Source organism: Dama dama, chromosome 21 (assembly GCF_033118175.1).
Source record: "Dama dama isolate Ldn47 chromosome 21, ASM3311817v1, whole genome shotgun sequence".
Taxonomy (NCBI): Eukaryota; Metazoa; Chordata; class Mammalia; order Artiodactyla; family Cervidae; genus Dama; species Dama dama.
The window spans coordinates 33,301,420-33,328,522 of record NC_083701.1 but is presented as its reverse complement, the minus strand read 5'-3'; the positions used below and the strand labels follow the sequence as shown (position 1 = coordinate 33,328,522).

At 41.5% G+C, this 27,103-nt stretch overlaps 2 protein-coding genes across 13 annotated transcripts in view; one reads left to right on the top strand and one right to left on the bottom strand.

Moving 5' to 3' along the window:
• Positions 1-6,916, top strand: part of SLCO5A1 (solute carrier organic anion transporter family member 5A1) — a 150,239-nt gene extending 143,323 nt beyond the window's left edge. For both annotated transcript variants that reach the window (XM_061123454.1, XM_061123453.1), the window contains one exon: positions 180-6,916. In XM_061123454.1, coding sequence (XP_060979437.1) covers positions 180-637 — 458 coding nt within the window. In that variant the 3' untranslated portion in view covers positions 638-6,916. The remainder of the gene's footprint in view (positions 1-179) is intronic.
• A 6,339-nt stretch (positions 6,917-13,255) lies between these two features.
• The window catches only part of SULF1 (sulfatase 1), a 183,328-nt gene continuing 169,480 nt past the window's right edge, over positions 13,256-27,103 (bottom strand). For 9 of the 11 annotated variants that reach the window (XM_061123444.1, XM_061123443.1, XM_061123447.1 and 6 more), the window contains one exon: positions 26,114-26,229. In XM_061123444.1, coding sequence (XP_060979427.1) covers positions 26,129-26,229 — 101 coding nt within the window. In that variant the 3' untranslated portion in view covers positions 26,114-26,128. Of the gene's footprint in view, positions 15,560-26,113; positions 26,230-27,103 lie in introns of those variants that run through there. The other 2 variants (XM_061123451.1, XM_061123452.1) reach the window with 2 other exon arrangements.

Here is a 27,103-nt window from a genome sequence, read left to right as displayed (position 1 = left end):
GTCTATAATAAGAATATTATGACAAGATGTGACGTATATTTACAAAAAAATAAGTAACACAGAAAAACCACTCCTCTCAACTGAGTTTAGAGTAAACAGGTATCCTGTTAATTTACAGATCTGTTTCCTCTTATAAGATGTGCTAACACTTTTTCTCTTTCTTTCCCCTACCGCTCTAGCATACATTCCGACCCCAATTTACTTTGGAGCAGTTATTGACACCACCTGCATGCTCTGGCAACAGGAGTGTGGAGTGCAAGGCTCTTGCTGGGAGTACAATGTCACGTCATTTCGTTTCGTCTATTTTGGTTTAGCAGCCGGCCTCAAATTTGTCGGCTTTATATTTATTTTTCTGGCCTGGTACTCCATTAAATACAAGGAGGAAGAACTGCAGAGGCAGAGGTGGAGAGAGTTCCCTCTGAGCACTGTGAGCGAGACGGTGGGCCACCCCGACAGTGGCAATAAGGCTGCCCGGACTAGATCTTGTCCCGCTTTCAGCACCCAGGGAGAATTCCATGAAGAGACTGCTCTGCAAAAAGGGATCCAGTACACAACACAGACCTATCCGGGGCCATTCCCAGAAGCAATAAGTTCCTCCCCAGACCTGGGGCTGGAAGAAAGCTCTGCGCCCATGTAGCCTCCCTCCTGAAGCTTGAAAATGAAAGACTTTGGTTTTGTTGGTTGAGTTGAATATGGCGACTTGAGAAACACCCGTGCCTTCTTTTCTTTCTTTTTTTAACCTCTAAAGACACAATCCTCAAACCAACAAAACTCACTATACACAGCCACTGTTGATTGAGGGCTGGATACCTCAACAAGAATGAGCCTTTCCTCCTTCTCTCCAAGGAGGAGTTTAGATAGATTTGTTACCATTTCTGAGATGTTAATTTGATGCTCATGCTCTGATATGGTAGAAGGCTGGGTGCGTGGTTAACAAAATCTTGGGAAGTGTAATGGCAGTGCATATCATTAGCATACACTCCGAACAAGGGTGAGCTTGACCGTGACTTTGCATTTACAAATCAAGGTTTTTAGATATGAACAACTACTGTGAGTTCTGCTACAAAGCACAAATAAATTTGCCTCAACTATGCAATTTGATTGGAAAATATAAGTGCAGCATGTTACTTTTGCTTTCAGAGACTAAAGCAGATAGATTTTTTGAAAAGAGGAAGCTAAACTTTCCCTAAAGTACTGTTCATAGCTTTTTAAGCCATAGCAGAATTAAAAATCAGGTAGAACTTTTTAAATGCTTCACCAGAACCATAAGCATAGCATGAGAAAGGGAACAGCTACTTTGTTTTGTAAGACACATTCTCTTTTAGTCTGTCTGTCCCACTTTAAAGGAAGCTGCTGAGTCATGAACCTGAGAGCTTGAATATAAACTACAGGAGTCTTTCGTCAGGGACTTTAACACTCATGTGCTAAACAATATGGCTAGAAACTGTCATTTGAGATGCATAATAAGAAACTGATGGCTTTCTCATCCAAAGATAATTGCTGCAGAAATTCTTTAGCTTTTAAGGGCCCATGTAAGGGTTGTTGAGAATTGTAACCTTGACACTCAAAAGAGTTGGAAAAAAAAAATCCCACAGAAGTAAGATTGAGTCTCACCTGGTCATTTTAGTTATATACCTGGAAGCACTAGCAGGTCTGTGGTTTTCTTTTTTATGTGCAGAGAATTGCTATGATTGTTGTGAAAATGGAGTCATTTAATCAGGAAAGCTGTACCTGTGACATGAAATCCATGTTGACAAAGGAGGGAGATCTGTGAGCCAGCTCTTGATGATCCTAAGTAAAGGTTGAAAATTACTTAAAATAAACTGGCCTGTCATACCGAATCCTACCTTATCAGAGTTAGAACCATTTTATACCTCCCTTTAGTTTCTTTCTATTGTAACTTCCCTGAAGCGATTTTGCGAGAGGATTTTTCTGTTCTTAAATGCACTTGGGGTTCAACAACCACCATCCTTTTCGGTACCTCTCAGCACATCACTTTGATTTAGATCCACACGGAATGTTTTCTATGTGGTTCTGAAGGTAGGTGCCTCCTGATAGCACTATAAACTGATGCAAGTTAACCTGTGGAATTTGGCTGCTCAGAAAAAGAATTATGGCAGCTCCTAAGGAGGGACTGTAATGTACAAATATCAATATGATGGAGAACTGTTTCTGCCAATGAGCCTAGACTTATGTGAGGCTGATTTGGGAAATGGTTTTCTTGTCTCATTTACACTCATGAGTAGAAGGAATGTGACTGACCCATGATTCCTGGGTTTTTGCCCTCCATCCATGGGTGCATGGGTGTTGTGTGAATATTTCTGGCTCAAGATTGTTTTTTTCTGTAACTTAGGAATGGTGTTGGTCAAATGGTTCTCTTGGTTGCAGGCAGTTTATGGAAAGGTTCTCTACAGGGTGGTGTTGGCAGTTAGACTAAATAATGTCTACTAAATAATGTCTACAGGGTGGAGTTGGCAGTCCTGGGTGACAAGGACTTCCTTAGAGCAGACTTGTTTGGCTAAGTCATTTGAAGCACCATTGCCTGTAATTACACTGTGTCTGTCAAACTTTGGTCAACTTGGTATATTTGGAAGATCTTCAGAGAATACTGCTTTATGTCTTTGAGTCTACTCTGGGGCCTTTGTGATCCCCCTCACCCTTTGTGGGAGATCTTTAATCCTTTAGAAGAGAAAGTTTCTTACTGGGTTGGAGCAAAACATAGGTAGATTGGGAAGAGATGTGGTTATCGTCTAAACTTTCCTCTGATTGTTAAGAAACTACATTGAGAGAATTTGGTAAGGTTAGCACTTCTTTTTTTTTTTTTTTTTTTTGTAGATAAGATTGTGTGTTTCAACACTCTTAGAATTTCTCTCTTCCTGTTATCACATTTTGAAAAGGAGTGCTGCCCTTAGAAATCTATGATCAGAAATGATGGTATCAGAAATCAGGTATACGTAGAGATCCCTCCCTGTCTTTACCTTGAGGATTCATTCAGTTCAGCCATCACCGAGTGTCATTTCCTTATCAGAAGCCATTTTACTCAATTGTCATCTGCCAATCTATGAAATCCTTTGGGCTGATTAGGTCAGAATTCAAAGAAATTGGCCTGAACTATACACCATGATGTTAATGTTGTACTTTCTCAAATATCTGGTACTTATAAGTAGCAGGTATATCATTACCATGTTGTTGGTAAAAGTAAAATAAGCAGTAAAAATCATGGGAGACTGATGTTTTGGAATATGTACCAATTAAGAGTTGTCCCCAAAGCACTTTGGGTTCAGGTGGCATCATTGGAATATTAAGTAGTTAACTAAAGTGACTGTTTGCTAAATGACACCATTTGATTGTATATACAAGGTCCTCATATGCTTGATAATAAATTGGTCATGTTACTTTAGAGTCACCACTCCTAATATAAGTTTAATTGACACTCTCCGTGAGCTTAGGCTTCTAATTACTTGTTTTTTTTTCTTGGAAAGGTCACCTAGTTCTTTAGAAAATTCTGTAGTTTAAAGTATTACTTGGCCTTAATATGCAAATATAATATCCTTGAGTCTAGCCTATTAATTTAGAAACCCCAGGCGGTAGAGTGGGCAGTTGGCACACATTATTTTGGTTGTCTTCTTTAGCTTGACATCTTTATCCTTCGTAGGTGGATTTAATTCTTGAAGACAGTTAAAAACTAGGGTGGGGAAAAGAAAGGAGCAGCAGAGAGGATGCGAATGAGCAGTTGTTGAGTCTTGGCTATTGGCAGAGCATTTTGTCAAGCACACAATATGTAGCATGGATTTTAATCCTCTTAGTAACTTTGCAGGATAGCTATTTTTTATTGTTATTCTAAAACACAGGCCATGAACACTGAGGCTCATAGAGGTCAAGTGATTTGTTTAGGATTATACATAGTGGCCAAGTCAGGGTTTGGATGCTCATTTCTTGTGCACTTCTTACACTACGTAATACTTACAATAATTTTGGTTAACATAGGTAAGATGTGACTATAAGATAGTGAGGTGAAGCATTTCGTATTTTGATGTGTTACTATTTCTGAAGAGTAGAGAAATTATTATTTCCTTGTATAAAATAGAAAAAAAAATCTGTAGAAACATCAAAATGGAATGTTTTGATTTTCAAGGTAAATTTACGTTTATTTAGCTAAGTCTCATATTCACAACTGTTTGCCCTAACTTACCTCAAGTATTTATTTATAGTTCCTATTTAATGTAGAACAAATCCAATGTTAGTGTTACCATTGCATCTCAGTAGTTTCTGAAATGAACCATTATGAGGAAGGGTGGTTCAGAGTTTTGAATCTGAGTTTTGGGGATTTTAAGTGTATGTTCTTATTTTACCCCCCTCTTTCAGAATGTTAACATTTCTATTAGTTTTTTTAAATGACTAGCTTTTAAGTTTCTTGATACAACTTTAACATGAATATACACAAAGTGTTACTTGTTAAGTGAACAGATACAAAATGTTATATGTTATGAACCAAACCACAGCCCAGTTGTTACTGATTGTTACCCTTAGTAGCTACAGGAACAAATGGGCGCATGCACCCAGAAATGTCAGCCATCAAAGCAGGGGCTTACCTGGAGGAGGTAGTGGTAGTCCTGCCTTTTCACCAACCACCAAGACAATTCTCCCTGATCCTGCATTTCTGTCTGGCATTCTTTGGTGGACTTGGAGCCAGAAAGTTTCTTCTTAGAATCTGTTTTGTATCAGATTCAGGTGCACCAAAGAGAAGATTCATAGTTTGCTTGGACCTGAAGCATTTGGAGATTCTCTAGTTGTGTTCGAGCAGAAACCTAGGGTGGTAGCCATGTACAGTATGATTTTGTGTGTACTTAAAGCATCCTAAATGACACAGAAATGTGATAATAGCTACTGATACATAGGTGCGTGTCTGTGTGTGCTAAGTCACTTCAGTTGTGTCCGACTCTTTGTGACCCCCTGGACTGTAGCCCACCAGGCTCCTCTGTCCATGGGATTTTCCAGGCAAGAATACTGGAGTGGGTTGCCATGCCCTTCTCCAGGGGATCTTCCTGACCCAGGGATCGAACTCACATCTCTTAGGTCTCCTCTATTGGCAGGGTTTTTTTTTTGTTTGTTTGTTTATTTTTACCACTAGCGCCACCTGGTAAGCCCCATATAGGTACATACTGAGTATTCTAAGTAGCAGGTAGATATCAAAATACTGCATAATCCCAGGATTGTTTAGGATGTAGGCTTGCTATTCCTGTTAACAGACGGGTAGAGATCCTTTACACACATATAACTGCATTTCCTCTTTCATAGTTCGGAAGGGAGTGCCATGGCTGGCAAGGCGACATTTCTGGCCTTGTGCACTTTATCTTTTCTATCTTCTCTCCTTTCCTTACCTTCTAGGATGCTGCTGACTGTATCTGTCCCAGACTTCTTGCCACACTGGACTCAGATCTGTGTATGTTTGAAGAGGTTATTTTAAGCACTTCATTTTTACTCATTCCTAGGAAGGGTCATGCGTGCTAAGTCACTTCAGTCGTGACTGACTCTGTGCAGCCTTACGGACTGTATCCTGTCAGGCTCCTCCGTTCATGGGATTCTCCAGGCAAGAATACTGGAGTGGGTTGTTACGCCCTCCAGGGGTTGTTCCTAGCCCAGGGATCGAACCCACGTCTCTTATGTCTCCTGTATTGGCAGGCGAGTTCTTTACCACTAGCGCCAGCTGGGAAGCCAGCTATGATGTAAACCCTCCCTGGGTATTTGCTTTTGCAACATTAAAAAGTAAATGCCTCGGTGCTAGAAATATTTGATGATGCATGCTCGCTTCAAAAATGCACCGCTGATTTGACAGCATTCCACTGATAAGGGGCTGCATGTGCTTTGCTTTTAGAAATCTGGAGAGCTTCTCAGAAAATAAGCATTCATTACTCTCATTACCACAGTTAATTCATGAACTTTACGTGGCAAAAATGAAGAGTGTAGGGAGGATTACTTTTTTTATGGAAAACTCAATGCTTTTGATATTTATTTTAGCAAGAATAATCAGATGCTAGAAATAATTTCAGAGAGAGGGGGAAAATATTTCAGATAATCTTTTCTTATTTCTTCTCCCCCCAAACCTTACACACATGTAAGGTGTTTTTATAATATTGAGATTTTGAAGGTGTTGTCTTTTTCTGGTATTCTACTATTACACATAGAAATTGAAGGAGAAGGTGTTATTGAAAACTGAAGTAATTGCAGGGACATATTAAACCAAAGGGGTGAACAAAAGAAGTTTAAGGTTTGTATGTTGAAATGAAAAATAAGGATAATGGTAAGACTTTATAGTGGGCATTTTTCTTAAAATACATACCTCTACCCCAAACATTAATTTGGAAGCATGAGATAGGCAGGTCAGCCACCACTTCTTTAGTTAAAGGAAATGTGATACTGTGTCCAATAAACTGGTGTTAGGGCCCTAGTGGTGTGTGTGTTCAGTGTGTGTGTTTTTGTGTATAGGGGTGTGCTTGTGATGAAAGGCTGTTTTGAGTTGTTGCATAAAGGAATTTGATTTTGTGATTTTTAAAATGAATATTTATTTGGAGACCTCTTAGGGTAATGTAAAAGATGTGTAATTTCCTGTGTTTAATGAAATCTATTGTCAATGTACTAAGAAACATTGGTTTACAACATCTTGAATACTTGATCATTGCAAATTCAGAAAAAAAGTTTTAAAAAAAAGAATAAAATGTGTGTTGGATTGAAATTTGTCTCTTAAGATTTTGGGGGTTTGAAGAGATGAAGTAATGATGTCAATGTTTTCTCCCACTGTAAAGACACAGGGGCCTTCCCTGATCGTCTAGTGGCTGGGACTCCATGCTCCCAATGCAGGGGACCCTAGTTCGATCCCTGGTTGGGGAACTAGATCCTGTGTGCCACAGCTAAGACCTGGTGCAGCCAGAAAAAAAAAAAAAAAAAAGACACAGGCATTAGATGAGATTAAATGGGCTTCTGCTTCCTCTAGAAAATGGCAGAAATGAACCCCTTACCTAACTGGTAACTTTTCCTTGAAGCCAAATGTCCAATGTGTGAACTATTAGGACTATAGTTTTTAGGAACCTGTGGTAGGATATTTTCTACTGAGTGTAATTTAAATCTTTTATCTGTTTAGACTCAAACAAAATTTGGGGTTAACAGAACTGTGTGCCTTGAATATGGTTGGTGTTGGTCAGGATAGACTGCTGCTGCTGCTAAGTCACTTCAGTCGTGTCTGACTCTGTGCGACCCCACAGACGGCAGCCCACCAGGCTCCTCCGTCCATGGGATTTTCCAAGCAAGAGTACTGGAGTGGGGTGCCATTGCCTTCTCCGCAGGATAGGCTGTGTTATGCTTAAATAACATGCCAATCCCCAAATCTCAGTGGCTTCATAGCACAAAATTAATTTCTCATTTATAAGACACATCTATGTGGGTCTGTTCTAGAGTCCTATAGGGACCAGCCTGACAGAGGCTCCCTTGTCTTGAAGTTGCACAATTTGGAACTTTCAGAGATGGTTTTGGTTGTAGAGGCAAAGAAAGACGCATAGAGAAAGGCAAAGGGGCTTTTCTCTGTCTCCGACTGGAAGTGACACGTTGTATTAGTCTGAAATAGTGATGTGTCCCTGCCTAACTGCTGGGATCCGGAAAGTGTTCGGGAGCAGACAGCAGGCATTTGATAGATGTTATTCTTTGCCACGAAGTTGACCATGATATGTTTAAGGGTATTTCCAAAGGAGTGCAACTCATGAGTCTGTTGTTATTTAGTTGCTCAATTGTGTCTAACTGTTTTGTGACCCCAAGGACTGTAGCCTGCCAGGCTCCTCTGTCCATGGTGTTTTCTAGACATGAATACTGGAGTGGGTGGCCATTTACTTCTCCAGGGGATTTTCGAACCCAGCGGTCAAACCTAATGTCTCCTGCATTGCATGTGAATTCTTTACCACTGAGCCACCCAGGAAGCAACTCATGAGTCTAAGAAACTGATAAACCAAAGGAAAGTCTCAAGCATAAAAAAAGAATGATTTCCAAAGGAGTAAATATCAAAACTTGATCACCAAGGCAGTTAAAAGCTCCATTTCCCTAGTCTCTACTGAATAACAAGCTAATCATTGCTCAGGGGGACCAAGAGCTGGCCTGAGCCTAGAAGAAGAATTTGTGGTCAGACTGCAACCCCCATGGGTAAAAAGCACTAGATTTTGAGGCCTTATCTGAAGACCAACAGCATTTTCTAAGTGTACTGGCATCTCAAACTTTTGGGTGAGAGGCAGAAGGAGCTAAATGAGCCTTGGAAATAACAGCGTGACTCATGGACTGAGATGCAAAGTGGCTATATTTAGAACCCAGCTCCGGAGCACTCAGTAGGTGGAAAGCAGGACAATTGATTCCTATTTACCGATCCCTTGCACACCTAAACTAAAAGGTCACAGCGGCCCAAGATACACGGATAATTGGAGAGAGCCTGTGCTTCTGTACTGATTTCTGGGCAAAACTTTCTTTTCCTCCATGGCTTCATGCATTTAACAAAGGAGCCATTTATGCAAAAACCAAATAGTAACCCCTACCCAAGTATACCATCTTCTCTTCAGTTATGTGTGTAATTTAAGCAAAAGGATTTCCCTTGAATCTCTTCAATAGCCCACACCTTTAAGGGAGAAGCAGAGCCATTCTAGATATTGCACCATTTAAAATAAACACAGGAGGAAAACAGTTTCTTTTTAAGGAATGAAGACAGCAGAGATGTTTTGAATGGGACCACTCATCTTCCATGCTTCAGCCCCAGACTTGGTAAAACCACAGCATTTTCAGAGCAGTTAAAAAGCATCCAGTTCCTTTTGGTCTTTTAAAAATTGCCCGCTGGGCAGAGATGGCCTCCATAGCTTTGGTTTATGGGAGCCAAAAAACATTTTAAGCTGCACAGAGTCATGGGGAAGCAAGGAGATCGATATTTGGGGCTCACTCTTGAATTTAAACATCAAAGTTTGATGCAATCCCTGCTCATATTACCAATATAAATCAGTAGAAAGCTAAACTGTTCTTTGGCCTGCTGGAATGGCTAAGATCCTAGGCACTGAAGAAAGAGCAAGCCTGCCACGAATCAAGTTGTTCTAGATGTTTTCTTAGAGAAATGGTAGAGCTGTTACTTTGGAAATCAATATAAAGGGCAGCTTTGCCAAGGGTCCAGGCCCTGGGACCCAGCAGTCTTTAGTTGCAATAGAGTGACACCTAATGGTCATTATGGAAAACACAAACTATAATCTCAACCCTTCGGATTCCCTGGTTGGACTTGGGTGGCTCTGTTGTTCCGGTGTTGTGTCCAACTCTTCATGACCCTATGGGCTGCAGCATGCCAGCCTTCCCTGTCCTTCACTATCTCCCAGAGTTTGCTCAAACTCATGTCCATTGAGTCAGTGATGCTATCTAACCATCTTCATCTTCTGCCGCGCCCTTCTCCTCCTGCCCTCAATCCTTCCCAGCATCAGGGTCTTTTCCAATGAGTCAACTCTTCACGTCAGTTGGTCAAAGTATTGGAGCTTTAACTTCAGCATCAGTCCTTCCAATGAATATTCAGGGTTGACTTCCTTTAGGATTGACTGGCTTGATTTCCTTGCAGCCCAAGAGACTCTCAAGAGTCTTCTCCAGCACAGAATCTGCCTGCAGTAGGAGACCTGGGTTCAACCCCTGAGTCAGGAAGTTCCCCTTGAGGAGGAAATGGCAACCCATTCCAGTATTCTTGCCTGGGAAATCCCATGGATACACTGAGGATTGTAAGGACACAAATGCTCTGCCTTACTGGAGAACAGAGGAACCAGAACTCAAATTGCCAACATCTGCTGGATCATCAAAACACCAAGAGAGTTTCAGAAAAACATCTACTTCTGCTTTATTGACTATGCCAAAGCCTTTGACTGTGTGGATCACAACAAACTGTGGAAAATTCTTCAAGATATGGGAATACCAGACCAGCTGATCTGCCTCCTGAGAAATCTATATGCAGGTCAAGACGCAATAGTTAGAACTGGACATGGAACAACAGATGGGTTATAAGTCAGGAAAGGAGTATGTCAAGGCTGTATGTTGTCACCCTGCTTATTTAACGTCTATGTAGAGTACATCATGAGAAACACTGGGCTGGATGAAGCACAAGCTGGAATCAAGATTGCTGGGAGAAATATCAATAACCTCAGATATGCAGATGACACCACTGTTATGGAAGAAAGCGAAGAAGAACTGAAGAGCCTCTTGATAAAGGTGAAAGAGGAGAGTGAAAAAATTGGCTTAAAACTCAAAATTCAGAAAACTAAGATCATGGCATCTGGTCCCATCACTTCATGGCAAAAAGATGGGGAAACTGGAAACAGTGACAGACTTTATTTTTTTGGGCTCCAAAATCACTGAAGATGGTGACTGTAGCCATAAAATTAAGACAATTGTTCCTTGGAAGAAAAGCTATGACCAACCTAGACAGCATATTAAAAAGAAGAGACATTACTTTGCCAACAAAAGTCTGTCTAGTCAAAGCTATGGTTTTTCCAGTAGTCATGTATGGATGTGAGAGTTGGACTATGAAGAAAGCTGAGCACCAAAGAACTGATGCTTTTGAACTGTGGTGTTGGAGAAGACTCTTGAGAGTCCCTTGGACTGCAAGGAGATCAATCAAGTCAATCCTAAAGGAAATCAATCCTGACTATTCATTGGAAGGACTGATGCTGAAGCTGAAACTCCAATACTTGGACCACCTGATGTGAAGAACTAACTCATTGAAAAATACCCTGATGCTGGGAAAGATTGAAGGCAGGAGTAGGAGTGGATGACAGAGGAGAGATGGTTGGATGGCATCACCGACGCTATGGACATGAGTTTGAGTAAGCTCTGGGAATTGGTGATGGATGGGGAAGCCTGGCATGCTGCAGTCCATGCGGTCGCAAAGAGTCAGACATTACTGAGGGACTGAACTGACTGGAGAACAGTTTGAGCAAATTCTGGGAGATAGTGAAGGACAGAGAGGCCTGGCATGTCGCAGTCCATGGGTCACGAAAGAGTTGGACACAACTTAGCACCTGAACAACAACAACAAGAACAGAGCTACCTGAGTCCAACCCAGGAACCAGAAGGGCCGAGATGCTGGAGAACTGTCCCAGGGAATTAGCACTGTCTTTCTTGGGCATGTTTTGGAAAAGCAGCCTGTCTGCTAAGTGTCTGCCATCCTTGACTCAAACCTATTTTATAGTCAAAGAAGCTGTGTTAGAGTGCTTGTGTGACTTTTCCAAGCTCATGCAGAAAGTAAAAATAAGAGTTTGTGGTGAAGTTGGTCTTCTCTAATTTCATGTCCATCATTCTTTCCACTACTGACCAGATGGGGTCCCCACTGTGGCCTCTCTTTTCACTGATGTGGTGTGTGTGCCCCCATGTGTGTTGAAATGGGGAAAGTGGACAGGGTTGGCCCTCACCTCTGCTAAATCTCTTCCTCTTCTAAATCCATGGGGAGCACGCAGATGACCATCAGCACACTCATGTGGGCATCAACTTTGTCACAGATCACAGGAGACCCACCTGCCAGCCAGTCTCCAGGGGCCTTTCGAGATCTGAGTAGTTTCCCTCAAGCCCTTTACCCAGAGTAGCTACTTAAACAGAAGTAGAAAGACTTATTGAACTACAGTGGAATTTCCTCCAGGATAGCAACATTTGGTTTATTCACATCTTACAAGGCAGGAACGAGGAAGAAGGCACAAGGGTGCGTCTTTGGACAGCACTTATTACCTTGGATTCTTCCCTCTTGAAATCATGGTGTTAGGGACTGGACAGTGTCCCCTCAAAATTCACATATTGAAGCCCAAATCTCCTGTGTGAAGGTATCTGGAAAGAGGACTTTATTTTTATTTATTTATTTTTTATTCCACCCCCCGCCCCTGGAAAGAGGACTTTAAAGAGGTGAAGTTAAATGAGGTCCATCCTAACAGTGGAGCCCTGATCCAGTATGACTAGTGTTTTCATAAGAAAAAGAGCCCCCACCACCGGGAAATATACACACAGAGAAAAGGACATGTGAGGATACAGAAGAAAGTGGTCCTCTGCCAGCTGAGGAGAGATGTCTCTGGGGAAACCATACCTTCTGATAGCTTGGTCTTGGACTTCTAGCCTCCAGAAGTGACAAAATAAATTTCTGTTGTGTAAGCCATGCAGTCTGATACTCTGTTATAGTACATAGATAAAGATGGTTTTGGGCTTCCCTAGTGGTTCAGCGGTAAAGAATCCACCTGCCAATGCAGGAGACTTGGGTTCAATCCCTGGAGGAGGGCATGGCATCCTACTCTTGTATTCTTGCCTGAAGAATTCCATGGACAGAGGAGCCTGATGGGCCACAGTCCATGGGGTCATAAAGAGTTGGACACGACTGAGTGACTGAGCCCTCAGGTACAGATGGTTTCCTTCATTATCCAGGGGTTGAACTGGCAGGTCCCACGTTCTTTGCCTTTTTTTTTTTTTCCCCTTTATTATTAACGTTCTGAGCTCTGGACATTTCATAGATTGTTAGCCTCTCCATCTGAAGGGGAGAAAGCTCCTCAGGAGATCTAGAGCAGAAGGAGGTATATGGAACTTGTCAATCAGAAAACTTGAGGTCTTGGAAGGTGGTGAGGAATTCATCAAATTTCATGATCACCAAAGAATTCAAACTTCCTTCTGGGTGGGGGGAGTGGGCTGTTCTCTTGCTTTTGAAAAACTCCACTTCTGCTGCCTAAGACTGGCTACATAATTTGCAGGTTCAGTGACAAATGGGAACAGGGGTCCCTTGTTCAAAGACTATTGAGAATTTCAAGATGGCAACAGTAAAGAATTCAGCCCAGCACTGGCCACTTTGTAGCTACCCAGGTTGCCTGCCCAGGGAAGCTGCCTTTGACTGCCTCTGCAATACCCCTCTGGACATCAGTGAGGCAAATCCATGTTGAAATCATCAACTGGAGAATATTCTATAACATACACTGACTTTGGATCAATGTTCCAAATAAGGATAATGTTCAGTCATATTCATTGAGGGACTTCCCTGGTGACCCAGTGGTTAAGATTCTGTGCTCCCAATGCAGGGGGCACAGGTTCGATCCCTAGTCGGGGAACTAAGATCCTACAGGCCTCAAGGTGTGGTAAAAAAAAAGTGAAAAAAGAAATTATGTACATTTAGATCAGGACTCCATTTTACTTGCAAGGGATGAGTGTACAACAGAAACTTGGTTAAGTTCATTTCTCTGAAAACAGGTAAAGTTTAAACTCCTTTTATTTCAAGAAATAGTGCTTCTAGACTTTCCTGAAGCCAGAATTGTTCTATAAAAGTATCACAGAATATTACACAAGATTTTAAAAAACACAATACGCTTCCTAATAACTTGAAACCTTTTTTACAAAGCATGTCATTCATGACCATAAATATGTTTCATCTGTCATTCAGCCGGTGACACACACATCTGATAAAGAGTTAATTTTAACATATGTACAGAGTCTATGATAAAGACAAAGTTATCAAAGATTCAACTCTAACATATTAGGTTTTCTTTAAAAGAGTTTACCTTAAACACGTAAAGGTAACATAACTTACCTATGCATTTGATTATCTAAAAATAAAATGAAAATTACTGTTAAGCTAAAAAATACCTTCTTGGGAAGTTGGCTAGGATACTGCAAACTCTCAGTGAGGTAATAATCCTTTTGCTGGTACTGAAACATCTAAATAGGACAAATATTTTCAAGAACACAGAATTTCAAAAGCAGTTTTCACTTATGCCTTTAAAAAAATCAGAACCTGGTGAAGGCCTTAAAAGTAACCATACAACACATATGGTGCATTTAAATTATGAAACATTCATGAGTTTGTTTTACTGAAGAAAAATTCCTTATATAAATTCAAAACTAGATATATTTTCTCAACACTTAAGCTTATTAGCCAGGTCAAGAAAACAAAACCAAGATAAAAAAAAGTCTTCAGTCCTTTTATCCTGTTAAGCAAATAATAAAATTTTAGCAGTTTTAAGCAGATGATGAACACTTTGAGGCTAGGCACAGAGAAAGCAGGCAATCTTTGTTTTGTTTATTTGTTTATTTTTACCGCCAACATCCTTAGCCATGCCTTTCTGCTAATCGATTTTAGCAAGTCGAGGTAAAACACATGCATTATTTTCTGGCAAAAGCGTATGCTGAACAATATGTGATGATACTGTCTGTCATCCTTGGGGTCCATTTCTTTGTCACACTGAGAGCAAGCAGTGAGACTGTGACAAGCCTGGGGAAAAAAATAAGACTAACCAAATAGACATGGCATTCCCATCTCAAAGTGCAAAAATCACTGCGTGAAAAACGAGGGCATTGAAAAATTCCAGTGGTTAAAAATGAATCGAAACCACATAACGCACGCAGTGGAAAACAGATTGAAATTTCACTGAGGATGTCAAGTTTCAGAAACTCAGAAAGGCACAATTCTAGCCATCTTGACTGGATAACATTTGTATACGCACATCTCTAGAACTTTCAAAGGTTAATACTGTTTTAGTGCCCCCCCAAACAAACCAAACCCTACAAATGCACCTTTCTTTCTATTCTTGACAAATATTCGTGACTTAGAAGACCAAGTCCCTGGGTGCATGCCACCTGTGTCCGCACTGACTTCCACTGCACAGGTGTACCTGGGGCAGTTTGGAATGCTGGTTGTCATGATCGCCTTTATTAGTTTACTAAGAACAATTAAAAAAAAATACTGTGTTTAGGGTAAGGTCACATGGCATCTAATCGGAGGAGAGTGGGAAGGAGGCACTGCCTTCTAGACTCTGTAGGCCCACTGTCCTGTGGTTCTTCTCCATTTGGTTTGACGTCCTCTCTGTGATGCTGGAGGAAATAGGCGGCCCCCTGGCAGACTCTCTGATCACCAGGTCAGTGGAGTTAACATCAGGACATGCAGGAAGACGTAGCTGATCTTCGGAAACATCTTCCTTTGGACGATCATCCTGGGGACGGCCCTTCGGCTGCCTGGGTCTAGGCTGCACCAGCTCTGTCATGCCATCGCCGCTGAAATCAGTTTCAAGGTGATTGATCCCTTCATGCTCCATCCATTTGTCAGTTTTATGATTTCTCCAGTGTTCAGAATCCAAACGATGAACTTCGGGAATGTCGTTGTTCCATTCAAGTTGACTGTCTGGACTGAATGTTGGTCGGCTGGAATGCAGGGTAGGAAGGTCAGCCAGCAAGGTCAAAGGAGGCGCTTCCCTACCCCTACCCCTGGGGTCTTCATCCATCTCTGCTGGGGCCAAGAGGTCAGCAGACACAGCCAGGAACCCATCACTTGGAGCACTTTTAGTCTCATTGGCTTGGTTTTGCTCATGGTGACTGTTCAGCAGTGCAAATACTCTATCTACATCCTTCAAGTAATTAGTCCAGTCAGCCAGACTAAGTCTATAGTTTTGTCTGTCCTTGTAGGCGCTTCCATTCACGCTGTATACATCCTCCGGGCCTTGCCAGTTGCCGTCTGCAGTGAGACTGGGCAGATTAACCTTCCCATCCATCCCATAACTGTCCTCTGTGAAGAGAGATGAAGGTGGATCATTAGTGAGAAAATATGTTCAACCTATTGAATAAGACACTTGCATTGTTTTTGTGGCACAAAGCAATTTGAAATAAAACATGGAAAAGTATGTGTCTCTAGTAATTTGTTATCAAGGACTGGCCTTAGGTTACAGGAGTGACTTAATGAGAATGAACTTTGGAAAGAAGGCTGAACGAGTGAGGAATTCTATGACAGGCTTGGTTGGTACTGGGAATACACTGGTATTACCTGTCAGAGGGCTTATGATTTACTCCTGGCTCTACTCAAGTCACCTATATAACCAGGAATTGAAGTTTGTTAGTCCCTCTGAGTCTTGGTCCCTCATCTTCCAAATATAGCTATGTGTTAAAACCTTTATTACATACAGAGCCACTAGATGAATGATGTTGCAGAGTAATTTAATGTCATAGACAACACTTTGTAAGATATTTTTATTTTATTATTTTATCCTTCCTGATAGTATAAAAGCACATTTGAATGCAATTAAATATTTGCATCTATTTAACTTCAAATTAGATCTGTTTCTTTGATTGTTTTTGTTTTTTTCTCTAAAAATTCTATCCTTTAAAGAAACCAACCACTGAGTGGTTTTGCACAGCATTCAGTGAACCCACCGGCTTTCTCGCTCTGATTTTTCTACATCATCAAGATGACTATAGTTCTGCAGAAAACAATGTCTTTTCCCTAGGTGTGCCCAAGTACCACTTAAGAAGAGGTGGCCTAGATGAAGGCAATGAACTACCTAGAAAGCAGTACAGAGAATCCTAGAATCTTCAAATCACCTGTAAGTTAAAAAAAAAAAATTAATACCGAATCCCAGTAGAGCTGTGTGTCACACTTTGGGCACCAGCCCTGGGAAGACTGTATAGAAGAGAAAAGAAGGAAGTGAGAATGGGATCAAAGACGGATTTGAAACCCTTGCTGGAAAGAATGTCAACCTGTCGTATAAAACTCTGTCCAGTCTCGGTAAACTGTGGTTGCAACAATGAAGAAAAGACTGAAGGGAGCATGAATGGAGATGACAGTCTTGAAAGGCATCACTCTGGGGGGAAAAAGGATACAAAGGAAGAGAGAAATGGCCTTCAAAAACTGGGTGATAAAGGAAAAAAGAAGCCAAGAGGGTGAGCTTTCAGTCCTGTAATAAAAAAAGAGAAATAGACAAACCGGATGACACACAACCTCTTACAACCCCATCCCCAAAAAATAATACAATAAAAAGTAAAAAAAAAAAAAAAAAAAAGGTATGCTTGGTTACACTGACAGAAAAGGATCTTCTTAAACTAGGCATCTTGGAAATACTTGAAGTCCCTGAAATTAATAAAAGCAGTCTAAATATAAACACAATTGTTACAAAAGAAAATAAAAAATAAGTATAAAAAGTCTACCATCTTATGAAAGTGTTCCTGCCAAAATAAACCGGAAAGTGAAGAAAACCACTATATAATGCTGTTAAGTAAATGAAATCTTTTCAATCAAGTATCCGAGGATGTGAAAGCCACTTTAGATCAAACATTAAAGTATGAACCAAGGATTGTATACCCAGCCAAGCTCTCCTTTAAGTATCAAGGCTACAGGAAAACAGTTTCAAACATGGAAGAATGCAAAGAACATGGGACACATCAGCTCATCTTGAACAGTCTCCCAGTGGATGAGTTTCATTCAATCACGAAATCACTGGGGAAACTTCAGCAAAAGGATGGGTGGTGAGCATTTAATACATTTATCAGATCCAGGAGTGAAACAAAATTAATAAGGCAAAGAACAGAAAAATGACATATCTAATTAATAAATATTGATAATAAATCAAAACCCTGGTTCTTGGGAAAAAAAAAAAAAGGATCCAAACAGTAACTAGCTCACCTAATTATGAAAAAAGGGACCAATTTCAAATAGACAAAATAGATCATGACAAGGGAGAAATAGTGATTGAAATATACAAAATTTAAAAAGTAAACAAGTACTCTGGAGACATCAAAGCAAATCAATGGAAAAAACCTAGATGAAACATAATTGTCTAGGAAATATGTTGTATTGAAATTGATCCAATAAAGGTAGAAAGTTTAAATAGAACAAGTCCCAAAGAAGGAAAATAAAGGTTTATTAGCTTTATATAATTATATAAGTTTATAAAAACTACTTAAGAATGTTCTATCAGTGTTATAAGAACTATGCGACAAAGAAGCTTCCCTGGGCTCAGCAATAAAGAATCCACCTGCCAATGCAGGAGACATGGGTTCAGTCCCTGGGTTGGAAAGATCCCCTGGAGGCAGACATGGCAACCCACTCTAGTATTCTTGCCTGGAGAATTCTATGGACAGAGGAGCCTGGTGGGCTACAGTCCACCGGGTTGCAGAGTTGGACATGACTTAGCGACTGAAATAACAAACAACAAAGAAGGACAGATCACTATAGTTTCACAGGAGGATTTTACCAAGCCTTCAAGGAAAAGAACATCTCAATGCTATACTAACTGTTCCAGAGCATAGAAGGTCACAGCAAACTGAGAAGCTCTTTCTACGAAGCAAGTCTAACCTTGTTCGCTGTGGCAGGCAGAAGAGTGTACTCACCTTCCAAAGATGTCCACATCCTAATCCCCAGAAACTAGGTATTGTTGCCTTACCTGCAAAAGGGACTATACACATTTGAACTAAGTTATGGATTCTGAGGTGGGGAGGTTATCCTAGAGTAGCCAGGTGGGGCCAATGTCATCCCAAAGGTCCTTCTTAGGAAAAGGAGGGCAAGCGAGTCAGAGAAAATGTGACCTTGGAAGCAAAAGGGTGTGTATGTTGGCAGGGGAACAGGTAGGTATTGAGACTTGAAGATGCTGAATTTTCAACTTTGAAGATAGAGGAAAGGGCCGTGAACAAGGAATGCAGGCAGCTTCTAGAAGCTGGAAAAGGCAAGGAAATGGACTCTTCTCTAGAGGCCCTAGAAGGAACACGGGGATTTTAGTCCAGTAAACCATTTCAGACTTCTAACTTCTAGAAATGTCAGAGAATAAGTTTGTGTTGCTTTAAGGCATGGGGTAGGGATCACTTGATGGTATGATGGTAAAGAATCTGCCTGCAGAGCGGAGACCCTGGTTTGATTCCTGGGTCAGGAAGATCCCCTGGAGAAGGGAATGGCAACCCACTCCAGTATTCTTGCCTGGGAAATCCCGTGGACAGAGGAGCCTGGCAGGCTTCCGTACATGAGGTCGCAAAGAATCTGACACAACTTGGCAACTAAACAACAACAACAGGCATGGGGGTAATCATTAGTTATGACAGTAATAGGAAACCAATACCTAAAAAGATACATCGCATAAACACAAAGACAGTTTCAGACTGAATCATTTATAAGATGACACAAAAATCCTAAATAAAATATTAGTGAAGAGAATTCAATATTATATTAAGAAAATAACATATGATGGTCTAGCAAAATTTATTCCAGAAATGTAAGGTTAGTTGGTCCACTCTTAGCAAATTTATTAATATAACATATCATATTAGTAGATCTAAAGAGAAAAATTATCTGAGTATCTCCATAAATGCTGAAAAGGTTTTTGACAACCTCAACATTCATTAAATACCAAAAACACTAAAAATTACTAAAAAAGAATTGATGGCTATTTCCCTAACATAACAAAAACATATATATCTTAGTCCTAAAGCCTGCTTCTCACTTCACTTCATGGAAAAATCCTGAAATTACTTTCACTAAGAACAGGGACAAGATAACATTGTACTGAAAACATTAGCTTATTCAATCAGATAAATCAATGAGACACATAAATGGGAAAACAAGCAAAACTATCTCTGCAAATGTTTGACAGTATACCTGGGAAATCCAAGAGAATACGTGACAAAGCTGACTGAAAAGAAATTTAAAAGGTAGCAGGTAGTAAAATTAATGTACAGAAACCAATAGCCCTCATATACATAAACAATTATCAAGTAGATGTTTTAATAATGGATGAAAACTTTGTTTATGTAGTAACAAAAACGATAAGGTGTTTATAAATACACTTAACAAGAAATGTGCAAAACCTTTAAGAAAATACTTTTTAAAAGCTCCTGAAAGACCCATAAATATAAAGACCCATAAATATACTTGGCCAAATGGAAAAATGTCCTTTGTTTGACAGAGCATCACAAAGATATAAATTCTTTTCAATAATTAATATTTTATAATAACTATAAATATAGTTATAACTTCTAAAAATTGTGAATCACTATAAAGTACACCCGGAACTTATGTAATATTGTACATCAAATATATTTCAATTAAAAAAACCAACTCTTCCTGACAATTCTTTCAGAAACCAGGTGGAAAAATGGTCAAAGGCAGAGCCAGATGATCTACAAAATATGCCAAATTTGCAGTTGGTGTGAGTTAACAATTCAGCAATTCCTCTCTGTGTGCGGCAGCATTGAGAAAATGACCGAGTCCGCCGAGGATAACAGGAACTGGATTCCAGGGCCCGCCTGTTCCCCCCGGCACTCTTCTGCGCCGGGGGCAGACGGCACAGCGCCACCCAGTGGCCCTGGTCCTGACTCACACTAACAGCCCTAACGCAGGTCCCCTTCATTGTCTTAGGAAGCCAACCTCACCTACGACCCTCTAACTTCAAACCCTGGTCTTGACTCGTCTCTTGGTTGAGTGCCTTAAAGAGAAAAGGCCAACCGTACTAGCAAGGCAGCTTGAAAAGAAAATGGAGCCCTGGGATGTGACCGAGAGAAGAGAGCTTTCTCAGGGCAACACAGAAACTTAGTTGCTCAGTTGTGTCTGACTCCTTGAGAACCCATGGACTGTAGCCCGCCAGGCTCCTCTTTCCAGGAATTCTCCAGGCAAGAATACTGGAGTGGGTCGCCATTTCCTTCTCTAGGGGATCTTCCCAACTTAGGGATCGAACCCAGGTCTCCTGCATTGACAGGCAGATTCTTTACTGTCTGAGCCAGCAGGGACGCTCAGGGCAACATAGAGCAGGGCAGACAAGGCTGCATTTTCTCCTTTTGATCTCAAGAGATTCCGGTGGTTCAGAGAATGCGTTTGTGTGCTGAACTCTGGGTTGCCAATGAGTGATGATGGAGATGGTGCTGGCTCCGATAAGATCTCTTTTTGGGTTTCTTATAAAATAGAGTAGCATTCTTTTATCATTTACTATCCCCTTTCGCATACCACTTTCTTCATGTGAATTTTTTGCACCCCATATTATTATACCTGACTAGTAATACCCATCATTCCTGGGGCTTGCTATATGTCAGCCTCTGTTCTCAGTTTCTGACTAGCAAGACTGCGATTTGAACCCAAGGCAGGCTGGCTTCAGCATCCGTGCTCTCACCACAATACTGCAAAGCCTGTAACACACAACTATGTCACCCATAACTGTCTGCAAGGCATGCGCTGTTGCCACAGGGACAAGTGAATCAAAATGAGCAAAAGGGGGTCCTTAAAAAACTGAAAGTAGAACTACCATATAATCTAGCAATCCCACTCTTGGACATTTATCCAGAGAAAACTCTAATTTGAAAAAATAAATGCACCCCAATGTTCATAGCAATAATACTCACAATAATCAAGACATGGAATCGATGGAAGTGTATATAGAGGAATGGATAAAGAAGATGTACATATATACAATAGAATAGCACTCAGTCATAAAAAAGAATGAAATACTGTTATTTGCAGCAACATGGATGGACCTAGAGATGATCATACTAAGTGAAATAAATCAGAGAAAGTCAAATATCATATGATATCACTTATATGTGGAATCTAAAAAAGATACCAATAAACTTATTTACAAAAGAGAAACAGACTCACAGACATAGAAGACAAAGTTATGGTTACCAAAGAGGACAGAGAAAGGGGAGGGTAAATTAGGAGTATGGGATGAACAGATGTCTGTATAATATAACATGGATAAACACAGTCTCACTGTATAGCACAGGGAACTATATTCAATATCTTATAATAACCTATAATAGGAAATAATCTGAAAAAGAACGGATAAGACATGAAGCATAGCATATAGCATAGCGTGTGTGCTCAGTTGGGTCCAACTCTTTGTGACCCCATGGACTGCAGCCTGTCAGGCTCCTCTGTCCGTGGGATTCTCCTGGAGTGGGTACCATCTCCTTCTCCCAGATATATGTGTAAAACTGAATTGCTCTGGTGTACACCAGAAATGAATACAACATTGTAAACCAACTATACTTCAAGAAAATGAAAAAGTCGACTTTACACGTAAAAAAAAAAAAAAGCAAAAGCAATGTGAACAGGAGGTATGGTCGCTGAGGGTGGGCCCCGGGTGGCCTGCTGGCCTGCAGGGCGCGGACAGAAGGGTCAGGAAGCAGCCGTGCCAGCATCAGGCTGCCAAGAACTGACCGTCTGGCCCACGCAGCCATGGGCACACACCATGACTGCCAAAGAAGCTCAAAGGTCAGCAGCGTCAGTTCTCACAGGCAACGAGAAAAATAAACACCCCATTAACCTGTGGATCCTATTCTATTTTGCAACACAGAAATTATTACTTTCAACTCAAGCCAACAATTATTTCCTGAGTCATGGTGGCCACGTTACTGAACTGTATCCTTACTCTGAGCTTGTCCTAACCGGAAAATGAATAAGCAAAGCATTTCAGCTGCCCCTGCCTTATGCACCTACCACGCCAAAAAAAACAACAGCAACAAAAAAAGAAATTGAACTAGGGAGCAGACTTTTTAAAGACCTTCTAAATATGTCTAAGGATTAACCCACAAAATTGAAGGCAGTATAAAAACTCTTCTGTAGTCAGTCTTGTACAAGATACATCTTCTAAAATATTCTGCTGAATTTTCAAGTTCCAAATTCTTCAGGTGTGTTCATTATCATTTTTATCAAAGGTTTTTGTAATCAAGTTTCACGATTGAAAATGCACTTTAATTAGTTTTCTTCTTTTTTCTTTCCAGTTTTTGGTGGCACTGCTTGGAATGTGGGATCTCAGTTCCCTGACCAGGGACGGAACCCATGCCCACTGCATTGGAAGTTCAGTGTCTTAACCACTGGACTGCCAGAGAAGTCACCTAATTAATTTTCTTAAAAAAAAAAATCTTAAAGGATCGAATCTTCCAAAATCCTGGGAGGACTCAGCATGGGTAAACTAGGACAGTAGTTTTTCCGACCTTTCTACATCTGCTGCCTGTCAATCTAACAGAATACAATGAACAGGGGAGGTTACATCAAACACTGCCTTTGAGTGTCCAGTGAGAACACAGGTGTGACAGGTTGATGTTTTCCTGTTTCATCATCTCCTGCCTATGGTGAGGATAGCGGCTGAAAGGTAGTTTGCATCATGGATTATGAAGTAGTAGAGTCTGAAAAGCCAGTCATTTTGAGTTAAAGAGGATCCTTAAATTTGTCCATTTGTAAGGAATTTAGAAGGAAAAAAAAAGCAACAAGGTCACCGTGCACAGAGTTTCGTGCCGTGTTACCAGGGAGGGGGTGACATCAACAACTAAAGTCACCAAGGGCGTGCCAAAATGACCCCAGAAACGACGGCTTTGGCCCCATTTAGTGCTGGTGGTGATGGTGATCAGGGCAGGGGGAGTCCCGGATGTGCGTGCTGAGTTGCTTCAGTTGCATCTGACTCTTCGTGACCCTATGGGCTGCAGCCTGCCAGGCTCATCTGTCCATGGGTTTCTCCAGGTAAGAATACTGGAGTGGATTGTCGTGCCCTCCTCTAGGGGATCTTCCTGACTCAGGTATCGAAACTTGAGTCTCCTGCGTCTCCTGCACTGCAGTCCTGGAAAACCCAAATCCCTTTTTTTTTTTGGTTTCTATAGCTTTATTCTTTTTTTTTTTTTCCCCATTTATTTTTATTAGTTGGAGGCTAATTACTTTACAATATTGTAGTGGTTTTTGTCATACATTGATATGAATCAGCCATGGATTTACATGTATTCCCCATCCCGATCCCCCCTCCCACCTCCCTCTCCACCCGATCCCTCTGGGTCTTCCCAGTGCACCAGGCCTGAGCACTTGTCTCATGCATCCAACCTGGGCTGGTGATCTGTTTCACCCTAGATAATATACATGGTTCGATGCTGTTCTCTCGAAACATCCCATCCTCGCCTTCTCCCACAGAGTCCAAAAGTCTGTTCTGTACATCTGTGTCTCTTTTTCTGTCTTGCATATAGGGTTATCATTACCATCTTTCTAAATTCCATATATATGTGCTAGTATACTTTATCTTTCTGGCTTACTTCACTCTGTATAATGGCTCCAGTTTCATCCATTTCATTAGAACTGATTCAAATGGATTCTTTTTAATGGCTGAGTAATATTCCAGGGTGTATATGTACCACAGCTTCCTTATCCATTTGTCTTATAGCTTTATTCTTAAAGTCTCAAATAGATGGCGGGTGAAAAATATTACATAGTGACTTTTACAGGCATTATTTTCAAAAATCATTCCTAAGAAAGATAAATTGTATTCAATTAAATTGATTTCAAAAATCCATTACATATTGTTTCTAGCTGGTTCTTCAATAATTACTTAATAGTTTCATTGTCTCCATGTGTGACTTAGATTCATGATCAAAAGTAGTAAATCTCTGCTTTGGTACCATTGTAGTTTTCATTTTTCCAAAAGTTTTTACTTTTGGTGAAGTCCAATTTGTCCAAATATTGAAAAATTTCTCTTTTAGAATTTGTGTTTTTATGTCATATTAAAAAATCCCTTTAATCACGACTGGAATGGAGATAACATTCTTCATCTCAGAGCTATCGGAGGATGGCTTGTGAAGAAGAACTCTTCCTCAGCTCCAACCAGACTTATGTCTATATCTTTTACCTCTGTCATGAGAGAAATAAAAGAGGGCCAGACGGAACATCCCTTGGCTGTAGAATTGAGTGCCTCACAAAATAACTGTAAAATCAATGTCTTGTGTGGGGTCCGCTTAAAATGCCCTGTTTGAGAAATGTCTTAAAGGGACCCCCGGGAGGCAGACAGATGAGTCCCAGTGTGTGAGATAGTATTACCTCATTAGCACATGGCCCCAGGGGGAGACCAGCTTAGGAGGGGGTTTTCTGTTCTGTCTTATGCATGCTGGGGGAGGGGACCCAGGGTGGGTGTGGGGGCAGAGTGAGGAAAGGGAAGAAAAAAGACAAGAGGGAAGAGAAAAAGACGACAGAGAGAGATGGTTATCATGGATCCTCAAAAGTCCAAGCTCCTTTGTCTTGTTTGATGCTTACACCTTCCCCACCACCACCCAGCTTCTCCCGGCACCAATAAACTGCCCTTTAAAAGAAGGCATGTGACAGCTTCCCTGGTGGCTCAGATGGTAAAGAATCCGCCTGCAATGTGGGAGGCCTGGGTTCGATCCCTGGGTCAGGAAGATCCCCTGGAGAAGGGGATGGCGACCCACCCCAGTATTCTTGCCTGGAGAATCCCATGGACAGAGGAGCCTGGCGGGCTACAGTCCACAGGGCTGCAAAGAGTTGGACACGACTGAATAAAAGCACAAGCAAGCAAATACATATGCAGCTTGCCTGTGCTTAAAAAAAAAAAGGAATCTGAGACCACAGCTCAGCAGGCTTAAGGGAGGGCAGGGCCACCAGCACATCCTGGAAGGGCAATATTCTTCAGTTTCTCCAAGACAATATCAAAACGCATAACACCAACGAAGTCCATGTTCCTTTGATGGAATCATTTCTCCCAAGAGGATTCAGGAACTAAGGCCGTGCCTCAGTTTCCCCGCAGTAAGGCAGTAAGGACAGGTCCCTCCAGCCCCACACAGCATGCTTCTGACAGACCTGCCTGAGGTCTCAGCAGGGAGTAGAAGGTTATGAGCAAGGGCTGACCCAGTCACCGGGTGTTTGGGGTCCTCCTCCCCTACCCCAGAGCACCGGGAGGCAGGAGGGCTACTGGGGTGGGGGCGGCTAGAGGGAAAGAAGAAGACTGGGCCCAGGGCTGGTCTTCAAGCTTTTGTGTATCAGGCACTATTGTCTCCATGATGTGCTGAGACCTTCCTGCGAGTCTCGACTCTAGGTACATGGACCCCCACTTTCCCCCTTCACATACCACCACCCTACAGAGCTTCTGAGCCCCAGCGTGGCTGCTTTGATCACCACAGCTAATTAAGGACCGTGAACAAGGACGCGCCTTGTCTTTCCTCCAGCCTCAGCTCTACCATGCCCTTTACATTCCCATGATCCCTTTTGTGATACGGACGTCACATTTCATGAAATCGCTAACTCGTTGCCATGACGCCTCCCCAGCAAATCAACGTGTAAGAACCACCAGGAAAATAATGCCCTCTGCTTTTTCCCAAGGCTCCCAAAGGTTGTTCTGTTTTCTCCCCCTTCCCGCCATTCCATGCTGCCAAGCACCATCCAACAAGCATACAAGCACGAGTGAGGAAAGGCTCTGAGACACATCTGGTTGTGACAGTGAGCTGATTTCAAAGCAAAAATGACAGATCTGTTCCCAATGACACAAGACGGTGGAGAGAGCTGTTAGAACATGCATGCACCCCAAGCTATGCTCTGAGCGACAAGGTGAGGGACGGAAATGAGTTAAAATGGCTCGATCATGCAATTATTGGGAAAGCAGCTGCCAGGGAGAATAAAAAAGTCTGAATACCTGTGCAGGTCATAGCTTCCTCCATCTTTATTTCCTGATATAGGAAAATATAAGAGTAATTTATGTTAGCTTTAGAACTCATAAAACCACCCCCTCTGTCCTGTTTCATGCACAACCTCTAAATCCTAGAAAGAAACATATCGTGTGAAATATAGACAGCACCGGAGTCCAACAGAGCTTTTCTGTTAGATTCAAAATGAGGATGGAAAGCTATAAATAAAAAAAGGGTTTATGATAAAACATATTGGAGTTTACATGAAAAACAGGTGGGGGTGAGATAGGAGAGTCCATTTCAAAGTAAGAAGACGAGTATTTCCCAAAGTCCAAGTAAGTCTCAGGAATAGTTAACTTTTGGTGACTTTAGACCAAACACTTGGAAAAAAGGGCCAACAATCATCTCTCTTAGGAATCGTCTAGAAGTGGACAGGACGGCTTGAAGTGTAACAGCAAAAACAGGCTCCACCTGGCATGTCACTCACCATTCAGAGGCTTGATCAGGTTTCACTAAGCAGAGCTGCCATGTCATCACCAATAAGAGTGCTATGTGCTTCAGGGAAGAAATATCTGGGGGTCATATTTCTAGTGCCTCTAATGGCTGTTCCAGTTTCCAGGCTTTTTTTTTTTTTCTTTAGGATTTGAGGAAAAGGTCAACAGATAAACCAGATATCTGAAAAGGTTTAAGTTGAGTGGAGCTACCGACCGAAAGATCTGGACTCTCCTGGCTGGTGAAGAATTCCACTAAGGTATGAGTGGAGGGGTGGTGACTGACAGCTGTGAGGGGACCGCCCACAGGATTTAGAATTTTCAGGCTGCGACTTGCAGCTTGAAAGCCTCCAGGACACAATACTGGTGGGAGTGACTGGTGACGATGCTGCCATCTCAGGGTGCACCCGGGCTCCTCATCCCCG